The following is a 16,894-nucleotide window of genomic DNA, read 5'->3' on the forward strand; positions in this document are numbered from 1 at the left end:
CCTTGAGCCAAGTAATGCCTTCATTTTTGTTTTGTCTTTTCACTTTTGAAGACAGAGTAATTTTTAATAAAAGTTTTAATCGAATTGAACTGAATGGGAACCCTTTCAAAAATAGGTGAGATCATTTTAAAAATAGAGTAATTAAGAGTGAGAACTTCTGCAAAATGAAGGGATTGGACCAGTAGCCTTGTCCTTTATGGCTCTGAAATCATTCAGGTCTATGAGTCGACGTCATCTCTCTCTTCCTAGTTCTTTGCCCTTTTGTTTTTTGGTTTTGGGCTCCAGCCATGTTTTGTGTCGGCTCCATGGGCTTCGTTTTTCCCAATGAGAAATGTCTGTGCCCTTGCCTTTTTGATCCTGACCTTTTTTCTTGTGACCTCTGCTCTCTGACATTTCTCTTGCCGTTGGTCTCTTTCTAAGATGGCACTCCTTTCATCTGTCTCTCTTTCCCAAAGCTTTTTATCCCCCCTCCCCCTTTCTTTGCCATTTTGTGACTTCTATTCTCTCCTTTCCCTCCCTTACTTTTTATTTTTTTTTAAAGATACAATTTATGGACTGTGTACTCCATGGAATTAAAGAGGGCTCCCTACTGTGCCAACCTAGAAGAAAGCTGATTAATTGGGTAATGGCATAGTTTCTACAGTGTCAGTGGTCTGCCTGGACTACCATCCGAGCCAGCAGACCACTTTAGAGTGACATTTTAAACATAATCCAGTCCTCCAATCATCTGGATCTTTTGGTTGCTGTGGTGCTGTATTTGTTTAACTTAGGAGTGATTAATATTGATTCTCCATCTGTCACTCCAGGTTTTCTTTCCCCTGTCAAATTACTCACTGTAACACCCAGTTTTTTGGAGTGGTGTTTGCAGGGGACCCCTGGACAAATGCTAGTCCTCACTGACTTGAGCTTTTACCACCATAGGAAATGGCAATCATTGGCAAAACGCATTTCTCTTCCAGAATCCTTTAGTCTACTCCCTGAAAATGAAAGCATTTCATCTCCTACTTCAGACCAGGGCTTTGCTGCAGGGTGCCAAATTTTAGAGAGCACTGACTGTGTGCATTCTTTCAGCAGGTAGAAAAGACTGACTTTAGAACGTCGTTAGGAAGAATAATTAGTTTAAATAGGGAGCTACCAGATGGCTGTGTCTTCCCAGTGCTGGTGTCCTGGGTCTTTCCCAACCACAACTGAATTTCTTAAAAAAAAAAAAAAAAAAAGTTGATTTGGGGACATGTTTCTCCCTACTTGCCATGGGGGGAAAGGCCTCTTATACATCTGTTTGGATTTTTCTAGGTAATTTGGACACTTCCTGACTCCACTTATCTTTGTTTTCATTTGATCTACTTTATTTTTTTTAAAAGTAGGACTGTATTGTTGCTTATTTGGGTAGTTGGTATTCAGCATCTTCACCTAGAGCTGTAGCAGGTTGGAGTAAACTAAGAGAGAAGTTTGTCATTGAAACACTGATTCTGGAAGAAACATCACAGATGTTGAACTGTTTTGTTTTTAGATTTATGTTCTGTCATCATGGCAGCAGACAACTAAAGGAGAGGTGAGAGGGCACAGTGGGGAGCCCTCTTTAATTCCATGGAATACACAGTCCATAAAGGAATCACTTGCCTGAATGTTTAGAAATACATTGAAACACTATTAAGAAACACTAGATTAAGGATGTTGTAGCATCTCAGAATTAGAAAGGTTATCTATGGTCATCTTGTCCTACCCATCTCTCAACGTCCCCCTCTACAGGTTACAAATTACTGTTGCTGGAGCTGTGAATTGATGCAACCATTCTGGAAGGCAGTATAGATTTATGCAGATACTATGGCTAAAATGTCCATACCCTTTGACACAGAAATTAAACTGCTGGGCATATATGCCAAAGATGTCACTTTTTAAAATCTACTTTTGGTTTATTTTGTTAAATATTTCCCAAATACATGTAAAAAATTATCAATCATTTAAAAATTTTTTTTGAGTTTCACATTGTCTTGTTGCTTCCCACCCCACCCCCATCTTTGAGAAAACAAGAAATTTGGTATTGATTATACATGTAAAGTCATGCAAAACATATTTCCATATTAACCGTGTTGCAGAAAAAACAGACAGAAATAAAGTAAAAAAGTATGCCTCCATCTGTATTCAGAGTTCATCAGTTCTCTCTCTGGAGGTGGATAACATTTTTTATCATGGGTCCTTTGGAATTGTCTTGGATCATTGTCTTGGTCAGAGCAGCTAAGTCTTTCACAGCTGATCATCCTTACAGTATTGTCCTTACTGTGTACAGTGTTCCCTTGATTTTATTTACTTCACTTTGCATGAGTTTGTATAAGTTTTCCAATGTATTTTTGAAACCATCTTGTTTATTATTTTTTAATGACACAATAGTATTCCATCATGATCCCATGCCACAACTTGTTCAGTCATTTCCCAATTGAAGGGCATCCTCTTGGTATTCAGTTCTTTGCTACCACAAAAAAAAAAAAAACTGCCTTAAATATTTTTTTTCCACAAATAGGGACTTTCCCTTTTTTTTTTTTTTTGGTCTCTTTGGGATACAAACGTGGTAGTGGTGTTGCTAGGTCAAAGGCTTCTCCAAGTATACTATCATAACATTTGCAAAGACTGATAGTTTTGTTTTCCTGTTTGTTTTTATTTCTTCATTTTCTTTTTCTTGTCTTAGCATTTCTAACACAGTATAAATAATAGTGGTGACAATGGACATCCATGCTTCACCCCTATCTTTTTGGGAAGGATTCAAGTTTATCCCCATTATAAATAATGCTTGCTCTTGATTTTAGATAAATACTGCTTATCCTTTCAAGAAAGCCTCCATAATTCCTGTGCTTTCTATTGTTTTATTTTTCTTTAAGAACAGGTATTGTGTTTTGTCAAAGGCTTTTTCTGCACCTATTGATAGTCACATGATTTTTATTGTTTTTGTCATTGATATGGTCAACTGCCAGTAGTTTTACTAATACTGAACTAGCCTTGCATTCCTGGTATAAATCTCATCTGATCAGAGAGTGTGATCTTTGTGATATATTGCTGTAATGTCCTTGCTTCTATTTTATTTAAAATTTTTGCACCATAGTCACAAAGGAAATAGGTCTATAATAGTTTTTTCTTCTGTTTTTGCTTCCCTAGCTTAGGTATCAACACCATATTTTTGTCATAAAAGGAATTTGATAGTATTTCTTTACCTATTTTTAAAAATAATTTATATAGTATTGTGATTAATTGTTCCTTAAATCATCGGTAGAGTTCACATATAAATCCATCTGATCCTGGGGATTTTTTCTGATGGAACTTGCTTATGGTTCATTCAATTTCTTTTTTCTAAGACAGGGTTATTTAAATTTTCTATGTCCTCTTCTGTTAATTTGGACAGTTTATATTTTTGTAAATATTCATCCATTGCACTTACTTTGTCAGTTTTACTGGCATGCAATAGGGCAAAATCACTCCTGATAATTGCTTTAATTTCATCTTCATTGGGGATGTATTCACCCTTTTTCATTTTTGATACTAATTTGGTTTTCTTATTTATTTTTTTAAATTAAATCAACCAGTGGTTTATCTTTTTTCCCCATATTTATTGCTTCATTTTTAACTTTCAGTTTTATTAATCTCTTCTTTGATTTTCAGGATTTCCATTCTGTTCTTTAAATGGGAGTTTTAATTTCTAGGTTTTTTTTTTAAGTTGCATGCCCAATTTATTGATCTGCTCTTTCTCTCTTTTATTGACATAAATATTGAGGGATATAAAGTTTATTCTAAGTACTGCTTTGGCTGCATCCCATGTGTTTTAGAATGTTTTTCTCATTGTTGACACTCTCTTTTAATGTAATTATTGGTTGTTTCTATGATTTTTTTTCTTTGAGCGACTCATTCTTGAGGATTAGATTATTTAGTTTCCAACTATTTTTTTTAATCTATGCTTCCACAACTCTTCATTAAATGTATTTTTTCTGAAAAGGATATATTTAATATTTCTGCTTTTTTGATTTTGATTGAGAGGTTTCTGTGCCTTAACATATGTTTCTATGCCCTAATATAGGGTCAGTTTTTTGTGAATGTGTCATGTACAACTGAGAAAACATGTGCTCCTTTCTATTCCCATTCAGTTTCCTCCAGAGGTTTTTCATAACTAACTTTTCCGAGATTCTGTTCATCTGCTTGACTTCTATCTTGTTTATTTTCTGGTTAGACTTACCTTCCTTTGAAAGCAAGAAGGTTGAGGGCCTCTGCTAGTATAGTTTTGCTGTCTATTTCCTCCTGTAATTCATTTAACTTTTCCTTTAGGAATTTGGATATTATGTATTTGATGCATGTACGTTTAGTATTGATATAAGTTCATTGTCTATGGTTCCTGTTAGCAAGATGTAGTTTCCCTGCTTTTCCCTTTTAATTAGATCTATTTTTGCTTTATCTGAGATCATGATTGCTACACTTGCCTTTTTTTTTAAACTTCAGCTGAAGAATAATAGACCCTGCTCTAACTCCTTATTTTAATTTTCTGTGTCTCTTCTTTTCAAGTGTGTTTCTTGTAAACAACATATTGTTGGATTCTGGTTTCTAATCCGTTCTTTTCTCTGCTTCTGTTTTGTGGGTGAGTTTATCCTATTCACTTTCACAGGTATAACTACTAATTGTACATTTCTCTCCATCCTGTTTTCTTCTGTTTATCCTTCTCTCTCTCTCTTTTTTATCCTGTCCCTCCTCTAAAGTACATTTTGTTTCTGACCACTACCACTTTTTTCAGCCCTCCCTTTTTTCACCCCATTTTTCCTTATTCCCTTCCCCTTCTACTTCCCTGTTGGGTAAGAGAAATTTCTGTTACGAAAATGAGTATGTATTATATTTTCCTTCTTTGAACCAATTTAGATGTGAGTGAGGTTCGAGTGTTGCCTCTCCACATTTTTCCTTGGAGGATCATATTTAGTTTTCCTTGGTCAGTTATTTTTATATTTCTTATGTTTTATGTTTATATTTTTTATATTTCTTAGCTTTTTTTGCCTCCCAGAAAGTCATATCCCATACCCTCTGCTTCTTCAAAGTGAGAGCTGCTAAATCTTGTGTGATCCTAATTGTGGTGCCATGGTAATTGAATGGTTTCTTTTTGGCTACTTAAAGTAGTTTCTCTTTGAGCTGGGAACTCTGGAATTTGACTATAATATTCCTGGGAGTTGTCATTTTGGAATCTCTTTCAGGAAGTGAGTGGTAGATTCTTTCAATTTCTATTTTACCCTCTCAATCTATGATTTCAGGACAGTTTTCCTTGCTAATTTCTTAAAATATGTGTAGGCTCTTCTTTGATCAGGGTTTTCAGATACTTTAATAATTCTGAATTTAATCTCTCTTCCACCTATTTTTCAAATCAGTTATTTTTCTAGTGAAATAGTTAACATTTTCTTCAATTTTTTCATTCTTTTGATTTTGTTTTATTGTTTCTTGATGTCTCATAAAGTCTTTAGCTTCCATTTGCCCAGTTCTAAATTTTAAGGAATTATTTTCTTCAGTGAGCTTTTATACTTTTCCCATTTGATCAATTCTGTTTTTAAGGTGTTATCTTCTTCAGTATCTGAGGGGACTCTTTTACTAAGCTGTTAATTGGATTTGTCATAATTTCTTCCTTTGCTTTCACTTCTTTACCCTGTGTTTCCTCTACCCCTCTTTTTGGGTTTTGACAATAATTTATTGGCTCTTCCAGGAATTCTTGTTGGACTTGTGTTCATTTCCCATTTTTCTTTGAAGCTTTGTTTTTAGTTCTTTTGACTTCATTGTCTTCTCTCTGTCACTGCAATAACATTTTATGGTTAGGGTTTTTGTTGTTTTTGTCTCGATTTCTTGGTTTTAAACTTTATGTTAATACTGGGCTCTATTCCCAGTGGATGGTGGAGAATGGCATTATCTCAGGCTTCAGACTTTTTTGCTCTGATATTTTCAGAGCTAGTTCTGGGAATTTGGAAGTTTTCATTGCTTCCAGGGTGGTGTGATCTGAGGAGACTTGTGATCACTGCCATTCTGGTCTGCACTCTGGTCCTTATGCAGGAAGGTCCCCTTATCCCTTAAGATTGCAGTTTTTCCCAAAGAGGTCATTGATAAAAAGAAAGATCTGATATATATAAAATGCCCCATCTATAGCAGCTTTTTTGTGGTAGCAAAGAAGTAGTAAGAAAGTAGACACTGATTGATTGGGGAATGACTATAAACAAACTCGAGTAGGTAAATGTGATGGATTATTACTATGCTGTGAGAAGTGATGAACATGCTACTCATATAAGTGGATGCAAAGTAAAGTGAGTGGAGTCAAAAAAGACATATACAGAGTGACTATGATAATGTAAGTGGAAAGAATAACCAAGAAGTGGTTTAAAAATGAATGTAAAAAATATAAAGAATAAACTTGGTCACATAGTGGAGATGTGAGCAAACATCTCACTCCTTTGCAGAAGTGTCTGTCTTGTGGTGGGGACTGCAGGTTTGTGGAAGATTGCACATAGTAGAATTTTTTTTTTTAATGTAACCAGCTTTGCTGATTATTTTTGCCTCTTTTGTTCCTTTCTTTTTGAAAAATTCTTGTTATATTATAAGAATTCTTTTAAAAAAATTTGAGTCATAGACACCTTTGCCAGTCTGATGAAGCCTAAAGACCCCTTCTCAGAATAAAGTTTTGTGATCTACAGGTATAATTGAAGGAAATACTAAATTTTAGTTAGAGGTTAATAAAAATTAATATGATATGATTTTCTCATCCAAGTTCAGAGACCTCAGAAATTTTTCTACTTTGGGGAACTACAGATTTCATGTTAACACCTGTTAAAAAGAGATGTGATTCTTTGTGGGGAAGGGAGGAGAATGGGGAAAGATATATCAATAAAATGTGTGTTTTTTAAAGAATTCCTTCCACAAACAAATGATCACCTTACTGCTGTTTGAAGTCTTGTTATGAGAAGAAGTCCATGACCTTCTAAAGCTTGATAGTCTACTTTTTGGGTAGCTTTTAATTTTTAGATATGTTAGGAAAATACAGGGGTACGCAAAGGTAAGAGTGTTACATTCTTATCTATTCTATGTCAAGAATGAGATGTGTAATTATATTGCCATGGACCAAACAGATGTTAATTCACCTACCGTCTTTAAGTTTCCTGCATTTTAGAGTTTTTCATGCCTGAATTTTAATGTGCCGCATTGTTTAACGCATTCCAAACCCCCTTGTTTGAAGTAACCAAGATGCCCAAAGCAAAATGTGTTCTGAAGAGGTTAACAAGTTTGGAGTTTTTCTAGCAAATATATTAGTTGAGGTGACTGTTCATACTGGGAACATTTAGGGCCTTGATATAAATCTTATTATGGATGTTTGATGAGAAGGCATCCAGATAATCTTCATGAGTTGAGTTTCAAATGATGTAAACACACAGACTTTGTAGGTTGAAGGTCACCCGGTACCCACAATGGTCATGAGTAGGCTGCAGCATCTTAGCACAAAACATCTAAGAAGAGAAGTCATCACAATGATGTCATCAGAGATGCATTACGAGGAAAGGAGGAGGACCATCATCATGTAGTACAACAAGGGACGATCAATAGACAACTTATGTGTTCAGCCATTGTTATCCATTCAATGTCAAAACATCTACATCAAAGGTTCTTAAATTGGGGCTCATCAACCCCCAAGAGATCCATGGATGGATTTCAGGAGTCCTGTGAACTTGATTGGGAAAAATATACATCTTTATTTCTATACAATTCATTTTCTTTATAATCCAACGTGTTTTATTTGTTAAAAAGAACAATCATATTCTGGGGGAAAAAAAGGCTTATAGGATTACCCAGACTACCTAGAGTACTATAGCATAAAAATGGTTAATAATCCCTAGAAAGCACATTGTATCCTTTTGGAAGACTCAAGTGTCATGCAGGTTGAAAACAGGCATCACAAGCTGTGATTGTTATCTATAATGAGGTGATCACATATCCAACAGCATTGACTCTTCAGAAGTAGGTGAGAAGGTTAGGAGAGGAAGTGTAGAAAGAGGTCTTTGACCAAAATGAGCATTTCTGAACCCCTAGAGACTGTTCCCAGTATTATGTTATCCTAACCATTGGCTAGTTTGCTTTGGCATTTAGCAGTAGTACTAGTCAGGAAGACCCACAAATAACAGTGAACAGACTATCCCAATTTCGGTGGACACAGAGAATGAGAAAAATGTTCTAATAAACTGATAAGTTGTGCCATGTTTGTATTTCTGCTTCAGGAAATCAATAGGTATTGTGCGAGTGCAAAATAGTTTGCCTCCTGGCAGAGAGAAAGGGACTGGAGAAATGTATCTTGGTTCTCCACTTTATCAGAAAGGATGTAATACTTTATAGCAGGCTCAAAAATAAAAACCCAGGAGGAAAAAAAGAAATAGATCCTGTGGAAAAAGGAAATTCTAAACCAGAGGCATAAAAGTTATAGGCTGCAAGGGGCAAAGATTGTGATGTGAGCCTGGAAGGAAAGAAACACCTGTGAGCATTTTGGAATTTTAAAATTGACACTTTTCTAAACCCAAAAGACAGGTCTGGACTTCTAAAAATGGAGTATCTTCTTATTCTCTAGGTCAGGGTGAATGGCATTTCTTGAAATGATGTAATGAAGAAAGACTGAGTGGTATGTAAGCAGTATGTAACTAAATTTCCAACACATTGTGAGATTTATTGTTTTCCTTGGGAATATATTTGGAGTGTGATGGACTACCTCCTGAAACTAGCTAAATCTAAGTATCAGTCCTTGCCCCTGGTGATCTAGGTGGGAACAAATAAGTGATAATACCAGAGGGAATCTGGAAACAACCTCTAGTGTTCATGACATTCCAAGAAGGACACTGAGAGACTTAGGGGCATAGATTCTATTTTTTATCATGGTGGTCAAGTGCTGTCCTTGGCCCTTTTCAGGACAATATTTTTATCAGCAGCTCAAAGGAAGATATAGACATCACACCTATCAGATTTAAAAATGAAACAAATCTCACAGAGCTAATTAAATGGCAGAATCAGTATGCAAAGTCATCCTGACAGTAGCCAACAGTGATGAAATTTATCAAGCATAAATGTAAAGTCCAACACTTGGGTTCAAAAAATCCAGCTGAACAGGATAGGGTGGCCAAGATGTGACTAGAAAGCCCACTAAAGCCCAGTCACAGTTGCCTATATCAAACAGATTTTTAAAATTATTTCTTTTCATTGACCAAAAATTTAACAAATGCTTACTGAACTGAAAAGAATATGATTTCTAGATCTTCCAGGGTCTTTTTTTTCTGGAGCCCCTGGCTAGTACTGTCTCAACCTTGTAGAGAAAAACCTTTCACACAATAATCTCTTACAAATAAATACCTTGGGGAAATGAAGTTTATTGAAAATGGGGGCAGCTGGAGGCTTCTGGTCTAGAAAGATATGCCTGTTGAGAAGCAGATTGGGAATGGGGAAGAGAGAAGCAAATTTCCTTCCATATTTATCCTTGAGGTTGAGATGACATGGTCCCCTGTCATCTGGGACAAATGGGAAGGGCTCCACTGATGACTGATTCAGGGCTTCAGGCCATCATATAATGTATTTAGACAGCCAGGTCAGTAACTGAGGAATGTGCTTTCCATATAAGGCTGTACCTGGTAGGATTAGAGAATTATAGAGTTAATGTTAGAAAGGGAATTGAGAGGCCAAAGTGTCCAGACCATTTAAGTGAGGACACAGAAGTTAAGTGACTACTTCACGGTCATGCGGCTGGCTACAGTATTCTTCAGTGGCCCTCTGGGAGCAGGACTGGTGAAGTGTTTGAATCTCTCCTCTATGCAGTAGAGAGAGGGTTCTAAGAGGTGGATCATTCTGGAGATGTAGATGTAGGAGGAATGTCTGGGTTCCCAGTGTCAACTTCAGGTTATTGAAAGTTTAATGAGCCAGAGATCCTTGGATTGTCATAGGCTCATGTAAGAATTTTTCTTCAGCTTGGCCAGCTTTCTAAAGGAGCTCTAGAATTTCAAAATAGGAGAGGTAAATGGAATCGTTACTATGGAGGACCTTAGATAAATGAAGGCTAAGGCACTTTTTCCCAAATGTAATAAGGTGACACAGGAGATGTGTGAACAAGTGAGTGATGTGATTAGACCTGTATTTTGTGTATATACGTTTGAGCAACTATGTGAATTATGGATCAGGAGCGGAGAAACTAAAAGCCTGAAAATTAGTTGGGAGGTTGTTGCTGTGGTCTAGGTAAGAGGGAATAATGATAATGATGGCAATGATGATGGCAAATATTTATATAGCATTTTTAAGCTTTGCAAAAAGCTTTAGCTATAATAGCTTTATTATTCCCATCTTACAAATGGAGAAACTGAGGCTGAAAGGTTGAGTGATTTACTCAGAGTCATGCAACTAGCAAATGCCCATCTGAGACAAAATTCAAACTCATCTCCCTGACTCTAAGGCTGGTGCTCTATTTACTACTATTCGTTCTTTGATCCAATGTCTGCCTCAGTTTCCCCATCTATAAAATGGAGGTAATAATGGCACCTACCTCTCAGGGTTGTTGTGAGGGGCAAATGAAATAATATTTTTAAAGTATTTTGCAAACATTAAGGTGCTATATAAATTCTACCAATTATCATTGCTATTATTATACCACTATTATGGTGATACCTTTGTACTCCATTTCCGGAAGATAGAAGCCTGCTTTATTCCTCCATGTTGAACCCTCATTCTCTAGCACTCCATTTCCTTTGTGTGTGGACTTCTGTCTCCTGCTTGCTGCCAGTACCCCCCAATTGCCTCATATTTTTCTTGCTATTTACCTTTCTTCTTCCCAAAGTGCTGGTTTTCTTTATTCTAGCTTCTTCATCTTAGGAGGCTCTTCTTTGATCTCCCCATAAGGAATTCCAAAGCTCTAGAACCTTGCTGAGTTTCTAATATCTAAGAAAGAGGCAGCAAGGGGAGAAAGTAGTGTAATTATCATGAATTGAGTTTTTCAAATGCAATGTTTCTGATGTTCTTTTGTACAGAGCTCACCATAAGACATTTACTGGGCGTTGCGGGGGATCCGCCATATTGTCTGATGTTCCATGGCCTTGCAAACAGACTCCTTCAGCTCTCTATTCCCAACTCTGTTTCCTGTATTCACAGGGCTGACTAACCCCCCTACGCAATTTGCCTCTTGCAAGGCCAGCCTGTTCTGCAAAGGTTTATTAATCTTGATTTAATGTATTCATATTAGAAAAATGTAACCACGAAAGAATAAAGCTTATGTAGGCAACACAAGTTCCCCTGGGTGTTCAATCTATATTACTCATAGCAATGCAAAGCAAATATGGCAAGTTATATTAGCTAAGTTCAGAATACAAAAGGCAATATTAATTTCATAGGATGTGTAAAAAGATATGCAAATGTGAACAACTCCCAGGAAAACAGTGTAATATAATACTCCAGGCTTTGAAATTATGCAGTTTCATAAGCACTTGTTAGGAAGCATCACTTGCATTATATATAAATATATATGCATATATATGTGTGTGTATGCATGTACAGTTTTCTATATGTGCATTATATACATACATGTATGTATATGTACATATATTTGTGTATGTGTGAATACATACATATATACAGAGAGAGAGAGAGAGAAAGAGCAAGTTGTTTTTCATTATGCAAGTCTTGTCACAAGCAGTATTCTTTTCCTAAGCTTTGTGAACCGTGGGCAGGATGATTGGGGTTTGAAAAGCTGTAGACTTGCTTCCAGATGTCCACTTGTTCTTTGGAAAACTGGGATAGCTTCACACAATTATTCCTCTTTGTTATTTTCCAATTAAAAGCATAATCCATTTCCTATGATTTCATCCTATTTGGCTGAAGTCTGAAGTTCAAATTTCTGAGGCTGAGTCTTCTTCCAATTAACCAATTATGAGAGAGCGGTTTGGAGAGGGTGGTGACTACATTTCCCTCCTAAGGTTTTCTTGGAATGTAAGTAAGCTCTTTGAGGACAAGGATTGTTCCCTTTTTTCTCTTTATAACTTCAGTTTCTAACATAGTACCTAGCACCTAATATCAGCTTATTAAATACTTTTTGATTGATTGACTAGTGATTTACAAATGGCCCTGAAATTTCAAATCCAATATCCCTCCCCACTCATTTAGACTTACAAATACTCGTGGGTTTCATTAATTTGAATAGTAAAGTAGAAGAATGAGTAGGGTCCCCTCCTAGAATTACCTCCAATATGTATAAGCTAGATGATCATGGTGTGAATCTTTTAGATCCTCAGTTTCCTCATCTTGACAATGAAGATAAGATTACTTGTCATACATTACAAGATTGTTGTGAGAATCTGATGAGAAAGTAAGTGTAAAGTGCTGTTTAAACCTTAGACTGCTATGTAAATGTCAATTCTTAGTATTTTCATTATCATCATCTCTTCTTTTATTATTGTTATTTATCTCATCTTTTGGTCATAGAATTCAGGTAGAAATGGTCCTGGGACAAGTGGCTATTCTGTTATTATTATTTTATATGTAATGTACTGTTGACTATTGAATAGGCAACTGAAATAACTGTTTTTTTTTTGTAATTGAATAAAAATCATGGCATATAAAATCTTTTGCTTGCTTTACTGTGCTTCTTCTAACTCAAATTCTGTGGTTCTGTCCTCATTATCACCTTCCTCCAAGGTTGCTGTCAGGAGAGTGAGAAAGCAATGAGGTATTTTTCAACCTCCTTACCATGTCCTTTCTGTATGGGGACTCTGTTTCCATTTGAGATCACAACTAAACCTTGTCGCTAAGTGGAAGAGGATACTATAAAAATGGATTTTTTTCAAAAGGAGGGGAAGAAGAATTAAGCCTTTTAGAGAATCACAGAATCAGCCCTAGAAAGGACTTTGGGGGCCGTTTCGACTAACCTGTCCTTTGTGAGCCTTTGCTTTATGATGTCCAGGGAAGAAGACCATGCTGCTGTGGGAAAGCTCTTCCCACAATGAAGTTGTTCCTTACATTGAGTCACAACTCACACTTTGGTCCCTTCCACACATTGGGACTGCTTCTGCTCTCTAAGAGCAAGGAGAACACGTCTCAAACCTCTTCCCTAAAGCATTCTTTTAGGGTCTTGAAGACAGCTCCACTGTGTTTGCCTAAGTTTTTTCTACACCATGTTAAACAACTGGGAGTTCCCTTAGCTAAATCTGACATATGTTAACAAGATACTACAAAATAGCTGAGTGAAAGCAGTGATGGTTTGCACATATGATAGCAACGGTGACAGCATCTTGTGGTGCCTTGAGATCGGTAAAGTGTTCTATAAACACCATCTCATTTGATCCTTACAACAGCTTTGGGAGACAAATTATTATCATCCCCATTTTACAGATGAAGAAATAGATGCTGAAAGAGATTGAGTGACTTTCCTAGGGGCATGTGTCATAAAGTGGATTGTTTCAAAGCTAGATTTGAACTCAGGTCTTTCTGCCTCCAAGTCCCACTGTGCTTCCAATACAAACATCATGCCTCTTAATGTAGAAATTCACTTAAAGTTTAGTGATTTATTCTTCATTTGAAGATCACCTCCTGAAGAACCTGGAGTATAGAGTGCAGGTAGGCCAGAACCCTTAAAAATCAAACATGTTATGTAAGCTCTTTAAATGGAGAGGCAATTCCTTTTTTTGTCTTTGAATTTCTAATGCATAATAAATGCTTATTGATATATATTACATATTTACATATAACATATTAAATATATATGTACACATATATATATCACAATATATATGTCCATATAATATATCACAATATATATATGGATATTTAATATATATCACACATAAATGTGTGTGTATATATACACACAGAGTGAGAACTTATTTAGCATATACTTATATGTGTATCCATAGTGTTCCCCTCTCCCCAGTAGAATATAAACTCCTTGAGGGCAGGGGGAATTTTGCTGTATATCTTTGTATCTCCAACACCTAGAATGATGTCTGACGCAGAGTAGACAGTAAATATTTGTGGCATTAACTTTATTAGGAATTGTAGGTCTACCAGAAATAATTGTACAGTGTCCTGGAATCAACCTTTCATTAGTCAAGTAGGAATTCACTGAAATCCACATTTTTATGTTTCTGTTGCAGAGTGAATTATGATAAGCCCTTTACTTTTATTTTCTTTCTCTTGCAGTTGAATTACCAAACTTCTCCATTTTCTGGAGACTACAGAGACTTTGGATATTATCACTCCCAAGACCAGGTGAGTCATCCTTTAAAAAAGTCCAAATTAATTCCCCCATCCCAATTGTTTTCTGGAACTTGCTACATTATGTGTCTACTGTTCTCTGGATGATGCCTGAATAATGAGGGGTGGGACTGGCAATCACCTTTTTTCCATACTCACCTGGATTCATGAGCTCCATTTCCCTGTAGATGAACGTCTACTGCATCTGTGTACATAGAGCATGGTTGACTGGTCTTGCTTGATGGAGAGGTAGGGCAGCTGCTTGAAGGAGATATCTCTGCCCTTGGTGCTGAATGCTCTTTGATTGTAAGGTCTGAACTGGAGCCTCGTGGAACTTAGCATATGCTAATGTTTGACTGTTATCCTAATATATCCCTTTTCGACCAGGTCTGTTACATGGGAGGAATGACCAAACATCAGCTTTTGCTGACTTTCCATATTGCATACCAAGTAAAAAGTCAAACAAGCTGGTATGGTGGGGAAACATAGCTAGGGAAGTGGGAGTTTTTCAAGATGGATTTGTTTGATTTCAGTGTAGCCCTGCATTCCAAGGAAATAAGGGGAAAGGTTGGGATGCTTGTCTGGATGGGACCATGGTAATGGACAGCAGAGAGAAGTCTGGGCCACTCAGTTTTTATTTTCTTCCAAGGAGAGTATTCTTTAGACAGGAAAGGGAAGAAAAAATGGCTAACAGGGACTTGATACCCATGGTATACCTAGCACCTGGCTTAGATGATCTCTAGCTTCAGAAGGAAGAAAGTATTTATTTAGCACTTACTCCATGCCAGGTTCACCAAGGTACCCAGCATGAGGACAGAGTTTTGATGTCCAGAAGTCAGAATCAGAGCTGGGAGGAGGATCATGGCCAGTTGGCCTAGGTCCCTCCCCAAAATGAAATCTTCCATTAGGAACTCATCAATGAAGAAAGGAGTGAGAATGGCAGAGGGATATTTCAGGGAAAGAAGACCACAGGGGTCTTTCTGGTTTCAGGGTGAGGAAGCTCCAGTTCTTCTCTCTTAGGGAACTGCTAAGATGAGAGGAAATTTTTCACCGATCTGATGTGTGCTCCCTATCATTCGTCCTTCTCATTTCAAGCTTGTACTTATAGTTGGGATCTGTGACTGTAGTTGGCTTGAGGAAGGACTTTGCACAAGCCAGTGTTTGCAGATGGGTCTGCTCAGAGCCAAACATGGAGGGAGATCACTCCTGGTGATGGTTCAGACGCTATGGTGGTTGCCTGATGACATTCAACATGGCACTGAGAGAGGCGGCTGCCTAGCTTATCCAAATCAGCCCTGGCAAAGCGTGAAATATCAAGTACCCTGTATTAGCAGCATATTCTGTCTCTGAGAGGAAATGGAAGCTGCCAGTAAAAACCATGAGGCATATGGTTATCACCCAACAGAAGTACTGAATCATGAATGAATGAATGCATGAATGAATGAATGGGGTTCGCTATATTTTTTAACCTGTCATTATGTGAAATGAATATATATATATATATATAATGTATATAACAAATGCATAACACACACATACACACATGTGTATATACACATACATACATTATACACATGCATCTGCATGTGTGCATATGCACATGTATATGCATACATATTTCTACATATACGCGTATACCCACACATGTGCATATACTTATATGCACATGCACATACATACAAATGCATATGCAAGCATGTGCATATACATACATGCACATGGGTACACATACACACATGCACAAAACATACCTATATACTCACACATGTGTACATGCATATATATACACAAGTGTATGTATATGCATGTGTATGTGTGTATGTATGCAGTGCATATGTGCACACAAATACATACATACAAATACACACATATGCACATATATAGAGATATAGGCATGTATATGTGTATATGTGTGTATATGCATATACACACATGCTATATGTATGTGCATGTATACATACACACATATGCATTATATATAGATATATAGGTAAATATGCATATATTTATGCGAATGTATATATGTGCTCATATGTGCATATACATACACACATACAAACACATACATACACATGCATATACATACACACCTACATATATAAACATGCATATACACATGCATATGTACATGCGCATGTGTGTATACATACACACATATGTATACATCCATGTGACATGCAGATGTATGTATATATAATCAGACAATTTGTCTGTCTGTGTTGCCCTCTGTTTCCTGCCATCCTTCTCTTCCTTGTCCCATCTCCTTTAAGACCCAGCTCTTGTGCCACCTGTCCCATGGCATCTTGATACCTCATCTCTAGAATGAGGAGAACTCCTATGGCTTGAGTTCTGGTCCTGCCATTGGGACCTCCCCAGGTCCCTTCTCTTCCCAGCCTCATTTTTCCCATCTCTAAAACAAAGGGGTTGAACTCGCTGCCTTCTGAGGACCCTCCACTTCTCTCTCAAGGATCCTGTGATCCTTCCCCCTCATGTGATCTCACCCTCCTTTGGGCTCACCAGTGAGGATATCACATGATGTGAGTGTGAGCTATATTCACCATCCTGGTTGCCTTTCTCTGGCCATTCTCAAAGATATCCTTGTCCATCCTAAACCATGGTTCCCAGGACTGAAGAGAGTTCTCAA

The 16,894-nt window shown here is 37.0% G+C and overlaps 1 protein-coding gene and 1 long non-coding RNA gene across 9 annotated transcripts in view; one reads left to right on the plus strand and one right to left on the minus strand.

The window, feature by feature from the left end:
• The window catches only part of FHIT (fragile histidine triad diadenosine triphosphatase), a 1,742,479-nt gene that overhangs the window by 390,959 nt on the left and 1,334,626 nt on the right, over nt 1-16,894 (plus strand). For all 8 annotated transcript variants that reach the window (XM_072598790.1, XM_072598792.1, XM_072598793.1 and 5 more), the window contains one exon: nt 14,197-14,265. Coding sequence is in view for 3 of the 8 variants with exons in the window: in XM_072598795.1 (XP_072454896.1) it covers nt 14,197-14,265 (69 nt within the window). In the remaining 5 variants the exon portion in view is untranslated. The remainder of the gene's footprint in view (nt 1-14,196; nt 14,266-16,894) is intronic.
• On the minus strand, nt 7,563-15,414 carry LOC140497638 (uncharacterized). Its single transcript, XR_011964799.1, has 3 exons — nt 14,410-15,414; nt 10,830-10,947; nt 7,563-9,650 (listed from the first exon to the last, which is right to left on the minus strand). It is a non-coding gene; the product is annotated as an uncharacterized lncRNA (long non-coding RNA).

The sequence above is a fragment of the Notamacropus eugenii genome, chromosome 3 (genome assembly GCF_028372415.1).
Source record: "Notamacropus eugenii isolate mMacEug1 chromosome 3, mMacEug1.pri_v2, whole genome shotgun sequence".
NCBI lineage: Eukaryota > Metazoa > Chordata > Mammalia > Diprotodontia > Macropodidae > Notamacropus > Notamacropus eugenii.